The 6,616-nt window shown below is 40.4% G+C and overlaps 1 protein-coding gene across 1 annotated transcript; it reads right to left on the bottom strand.

Moving 5' to 3' along the window:
- Positions 1–663: 663 nt before the first annotated feature.
- Positions 664–5,481, bottom strand: LOC310800434 (proteasome subunit alpha type-1-like; the record flags this gene model as incomplete). Its single annotated transcript, XM_083663030.1, has 6 exons — positions 5,408–5,481; positions 5,017–5,061; positions 4,789–4,890; positions 4,194–4,294; positions 2,564–2,671; positions 664–820 (listed from the first exon to the last, which is right to left on the bottom strand). The coding sequence occupies exons 1-6, from the start codon at positions 5,432–5,434 to the stop codon at positions 664–666; spliced, it is 540 nt and encodes a 179-aa protein (XP_083519156.1). The 5' UTR covers positions 5,435–5,481.
- Between the last annotated feature and the right edge of the window lie 1,135 nt (positions 5,482–6,616).

Genomic DNA, 6,616 nt, shown 5'->3' with positions numbered 1-6,616 from the left:
ATATAGTCTATGCCACATGCATGTTAGTTACATTCTGATGCCATGACAAAGCACTTGCTTGTATTAGCAATTGGTTTTTTTTCTAAATTCTGAAACTCATGATTTAGAAAAACAAATAGTCACAATAATAGTCTGGAAACAAATATTTTCCCATACTTTTCCAGATCTGGAAAATACTAAAATCAAATTCCATACATTTCCATACTTGCATAGGAATCCTGTGATCTAGGTATACTATAGATGGTTTCAATTAATACAACATAAACATTCTAAATTGCCCCCAGCTTACTTCCTGTTGCAGGGTTTGCTAGTACAATAACTGACAGGACATAAGCTAGGTTTCAAACGTTCCCTAGCAACACAATTCCAAGAAAACAATCTATAGGATTCAAATGTTGCACTTATTCAAAGTCATTTTTGATAAAAGCTCGATCTAAACTGCTAAAACATAGAGTGAGCACATCAATTCTAATAGTTTCTTTGCCCAAATTAAGAGAAGCAGCAATTCAGAAAAAAAGAGTTTTATTGTAGAATGGTTCATTCTACCCATACAAAAGCAACATCACATGATGTTAGCAGAGAGCATTGATTAATAGTTTAATAAGTGGCACATCACATTCACAACAGCATCTTTCATCTCTTTAAGAACTGCTTTGTGGCTTTTCAGTAAGTGTCAGGTTGGAGTTTGTGCCCGCCCCCCACTGATACAGGAAGTACATCATTGGCTGACTGGTTGAGTGACAGGGCTGTGTCAGTGCTCCATTGGCTCAGCAGCTGCAGCTGGATCTGCGGCAGCGGGTTCGTCTGCAGGCTGGGCAACCTGAGTCAATGAGCAAAGAAAAAAGCATTGGCATCACACAGGAGAGACGGAGGCCACAACCTCTCCATCAATCATGTTTATTCTAGAGCAGCGTTTCTCAACTGGTGGGTCGCGACCTTTGGGTCGCGGGGCCGTTTTGATTGGGTCGCGGATATTGGCCAATTTTTTTTTTTTTTGTTCATATTTCATTTGAGTTAAATTCAGATTATTGAAACTGGATTAGCCTGACCAGTTTTACTTGTTTAACAAGCTGAAGCATATGCTCTGCCTGTAATTCAAGAGAAGTCTGCCTTTTCATTTCATATTTAATTTTAGTTTAATTCAGATGATTGAAACTGGATTAGCATGGCCCCAGTTTAATTAAAAGTTATGACCAGTTTAACTAAAAAGCATATAGCCTGCCTGTGATTCAAGAAAAGTCTGCATTTTTATTTAATATTAGTTAAATTCAGACTATTGAAACTGGATTAGCATGACCAGGTTAACTTGTTTTATTATTATTATTAATAACTTAAACCTAAAACATATAGGCTAGGCATGTAATTCAAGATAAGTCTGCCTTTTATTTCATATTTCATACAGTTCAAATAAGACTTTCTGAGCATGACCAGTTTGACTTGTTTAAATTTAAAAACATATAGGGCCTGTAATTCAAGTCTGCCTAATTTCAATTGGTTTTTAGCCCTAGTTGCACTTCTGTTGCACTTTTTTGTTCATTTGACAGTGCATGAAGGCGCTATTTTTTGTGCAATAAATTTGAGTGGTTTAAAAAAAAATCTGAAATTTGGGTCGCGACTTCATGACAAGGAAAATAGTGGGTCCTGAGGCTACACCAGTTGAGAACCACTGTTCTAGAGAATATTCTTTCATCCAAATGGCCTACATCAACATTTTTAATTCAAACACTCAAACATGGGGTGATTGGGAAGGAAGGGGAGGGAGTCTTGTAAAGAGAAATCTGTGCTTATAAAGAGAAATAAATATTCCCAAACAAAATAAACAATCAATATAACCAACAGAGTGATGTCAAAAAAGATAAGCCCTCTAGTACATATAGGGGTGAAACGATTAGCATTTTAAACTGTGATAAAATTCCTGACGGTTAGCATTATGTTTCAAATGTTCATGATCATAAAAACCGCACGCACCCCTCGGCACATTTGGCGAGGGCTTTGACACACAAGCATGTCAAGGCTTTTTAGCAACAGTTTCCCAGACGCAGTTGAGCAGCCTTGGTGAAGTGATTTCAGTGAGTGTATAAGTATTTGCTGGTAGGAAGCCATTTTTAGTTAGGTGTTTGTATTTGGAATCATATGTTTATTTGCACTATCTATGTCTTAACTTGTACATGTGTGTTTTATGTTCTATGTCTTTATGTTTTATGGTGTGCTGACTGTGCACAATGTGTCTCTATGGGAAGAGAAGCCAAAGAAAAATTTCCACCATGGTGGACAATAAAGTATCAAATCAAATCCTGACAGTGAGTACGGGTCAACCAAAATGGGTCAATCAAACCTTACCCCATTGGAAGCTTATTTGTGTAAGATAACCTGTCTGTTGCTGGCGAAGCTTTAAAATACGTGGAGGAGTCGTCCACATCTTCCATATTTCTATGACAGCTGAACCGCTAGGTGTAACTTTCTGCAACCAGTTTGGCTCCACCCACAAAATACGTAATCGCTGTTTACAAACAGTAAAAGGGTGTATACAATAATAGTTATGAGATGACACTTCCTCTATTACAGAAATTCAGTATCCTTACTGCTGCCGATGAGAGTGACGAGACGGGACACGGGGAGGGGCCTGTCGAAGACAAACCTTGAGTCCAAGCACTCCTGACGCATGAAGTTACTGTGGGGAGGGAGGCAGATGGGAGAGACGGGGTTGGAATATAACAATACTATAATCAATTTATCTTTCTGAACATATAGCTTCACTGAAAATAAAGCATCAAGGAGGAGGGTGTAGCTGTGACCTACCAGAGCAGTCTGGCATAAGGTGACCAGATTTCTCAAATGAAAATCGGGGACATTTCCAGTCCGGCAATCAATATATCATAAAAATATCCAATGTTATTACCTATGAAATAATAAAGGGGGATGATTCCGGTTTCATTTACTTTGTCCATGGCTTTGCTTATTCTGCCAACATATTCCCCCCCCCCCCCCCCCACACACACACACACACACACACACACACACACGTCATTCACTGTGCCCCTTTACAAAATGTAAAGGTGTTCCCCAGCAGCATTTGGCCTGGCCATGACCGTCCAAACCTACAGCGCCGCATGTTTTATGAAAAGCCTCAGATCTCAAAAAGTATTTTCTGTGGAGTCCTAATTGCTTTTTCAATGTTTTCCTGGGAGAGCAGGGAGCAGCAAAACATGTAAACACTTGTTGGATGCCTGGATGTTGATCAAAACAACATGTTTCCTGCTGGTATGAACGAAGAGCTTAATTTGACTCCATTCCTGTAGCTGGAGACATAGCCTATATCTGTAAACACTCGTCTATCAATAATGACTAGTACAATGATTTATGAACGGTTCTACACAACCTGATACTCCCAATGTGCTACAGTTGATTTCCATACAGATTTTTAAATGTTTAAATGTTGTTTTGAAATATGTATATATGTTCGCATAATGTATTTATCCAGGATATAATCGTATCAACACCATAGCCATTACGCATTCATGATCATGTGTGACATAGTCTACCTATTAACTGTGCTAATTGCTGATTGTGCCCACCTGTCATGTTGTCAGTCACAGCCTAGTTAAGACCTGTCTGTTTCAACCATTCTGCATTTGCACACTGATGAAGGCCGGACGGCCGAAAACGTTTTGTTGCTAAAGAAAAAGAAAATTAAAAACGATATTCCTTGAGTGCGGTCCCCATCTTTTCATTTAATTGGATCAAAACATAGACACACATGTGATGCTTATTATGCTTTTAACCCGCCCGTAAGCCTCCTGCAACCTTTCGCTTGAGTGGTTGGCCAGTGGGCACGTCTGTAAAAGGGAGACTCGTGGGGACTCATAGAATCCATTCTCATTTAGATATATTGAGGTGAGAGGTCAAGGGTCCCCTTTGAAATTGACCACATATGCCGGTTTTTCAAAATGCATTATTTAACCCCCTTCCCGACAAGGTAGCATGGCATTGTTGGTCCCAATGGATGCTGTAGGTCTTACAGTCATACCCTATAAGTATCTTCACTCTAGATTTAAGAATGAGCCTGCTAGAGCTAGAGTCATATCGGCCGCAGACGCCAGTAGAAAATCTGGGACATTTTCAGGGACAGCTCCAGCCGGGGACAGGTCACCAAAAACGGGGACTGTCCCTGAAAATCGGGGACATCTGGTCACCTTAGTCTGGCATCAGCGGTCAGTCCGGCTATGGAGATACCGATGTGGTTGTCGACATGGAGGACCTTCTTCTGGTGGGCGGCCAGTTCAGACTGGGCTCTCTGTAGAGAGAAGGAAACATGACACAACAAGCATGAGTTATCTTCTATCTCCATAAGTGTTGTCCAGTAACTGATACTCCACTTCTTGTGTCCTCTGATTAGTGTGTTACTGTTCATGTATTGAATAGCTCTAGGTAGCCATAATGGCATCTGGTCAAGGACTACAGATGACAATGTGCCTTTTAAGCCAACTCTGAAACACTGAAATAGAGTGAAACAGCACATCCACCAGAGTTAAATACGAATATTTGGTTAACCCACATTTAATTTACAGTCTTTATGCTCCCATTTCAACCGGACCAAATTCCAAGTGTTTGATTCCCTCAATGTACATGTCGCAGCAGGTGTATAGATAACAAACAGGTAAATAGTACTGTAACTGTATATGGGTACACTTTCATGAAACCACACAACTTTTTATGGCAATGTGCCAAGGCAGGAGATGAACCAAACAGCACCAGAGTATTATTGATAGACAAGTTGGTTTATTGTACCTTGAGTGCAACCAGGACTGCATGGGTTGTGGACTTGAGTCTGACTGTTGCAGACCCTTGCTTCACTGCCTCCATTGCATACTCAATCCGGTGAATACGGCCCTGGAACACAAATGCACGCTTTCCTTAATCTGATACGCTGTGGCATGTCAGTGAAACAGCGACATATTTGCATATGCTTAGTTTACATAGATGAAAGACAGAAAGGCAAGGCAAAATGTGACTTACCTGCGGGCTCCATACCGTGACATCATTGTCGTACTGATTGCGGAACTAGAGGTGAAAAAACAAAGCGTGATTTGAAAATGACATTAAGAAGGTATGTAAATTATTGCAACACACCAGTACTGAGCAGCTTAGCTTACATAATTGTAATTACAAAATTAGACTCTGCTGGATCACAGAGCCATTTCTATTATAACTCAAAATGCTACACGCTCAATAAACCATGGGATCACTTTTTTCTTTGAAAGGTCTAAAGATCTTGTGTAATACATTTGACATTATTTGATTATAAGGGACTTGTGTGTGCTTTATAAACATCATCGGACAACTTCAATGCATCATAAGGATGCTAGTAGCAGAGCAACCATAGGAGAGCAACATGTTTACATCTCACCATCTGAAATGATCCTCGTGTCCACATGGGGTCGCTGTTGGCATTGAAATGGCCGCTTGTCCTCCTCAGATGGACAAAATGTTTACCTCTTCCAACAGTACTACACATGCCTCATCGTCGCCTTACTATAAAACAAATAATCACATGTTCTGGTCTAGAACAATATGGTTGAAATATAAATACCGGTATTGCAGTTGTGCTGCGTTGGTGGGGGTTTTGTAACAATAGGAACTATTGTTGTTGAATATGGTTCACACACGGACATGTATTGTTGTTACCCACCGGAAGTAAACAGGCTAAGGTGTAACCTAGAGTGACTGCCGAATAAGTTATGAATAAACAGTGACCCAGTTGGGCTAAATAATACATTCTGTAGTCCGAGTCTATATAAAAGAACAGAGTTTAACAGGTTTGTGCTCTTCACTAACTAGTCACCGGTTGCTCTCAGCCATGATTTCGGCCCGCCTGCAACTCCGACGTGTCACCTCCGCTCACACGCGCAAAGCTCTCTGGGAAACCGAGTCCACTAAATAATTCAAGCACAGTTACAGGACAAAGACATTAAAATAAACAATGAACGGAGAATAATAACAAACAACACAAAATAAAAATAACAAAGTAAAACCGGATAATAATCTACCTATGTCATACCTACTCCACCAACCTAACAAAAAGGAAAATAAATCCCTATCTATGTGTGTGTGTGTGTGTGTGTGTGTGTGTGTGTGTGTGTGTGTGTGTGTGTGTGTGTGTGTGTGTGTGTGTGTGTGTGTGTGTGTGTGTGTGTGTGTGTGTGTGTGTGTGTGTGTGTGTGTGTGTGTACGTCATGTTCCTTACTACTTTTGAGCTGCTAAGTGACTTTTCAGTTGCTTTTTAAAGCCTGGCTTAGTTTTGTCTTTGATGATCTTCTCTGGCAGTGCATTCCTCTTTTTTAGCTTTAGGCAGTTGATAGCAACCCCTGGTGGCATGTCTCGTCTTATATTCATGTGTATCTGAGCTTAATCTTAGTTGAGTATATAAACAGGTAGGGTATTTTGACACTCTGATGTTTCTTAATAAGACAAGGAGTGATACTGTCAGCTTGTCCTTGACTTTCATCCAGGACAGCTTGACATGCATCTCATTTACATTTGACCTTGATGTACATTGAAGGGCAAGCCGAGCTGCTCTGTTTTGAGCCAGCTGCAGTTTTCCCAGGTCCCTCTGGTT

Source organism: Poromitra crassiceps (assembly GCF_964638095.1).
Source record: "Poromitra crassiceps genome assembly, chromosome: 30".
Taxonomy (NCBI): domain Eukaryota; kingdom Metazoa; phylum Chordata; class Actinopteri; order Beryciformes; family Melamphaidae; genus Poromitra; species Poromitra crassiceps.
This window is presented reverse-complemented; position numbering and strand designations above follow the sequence as displayed.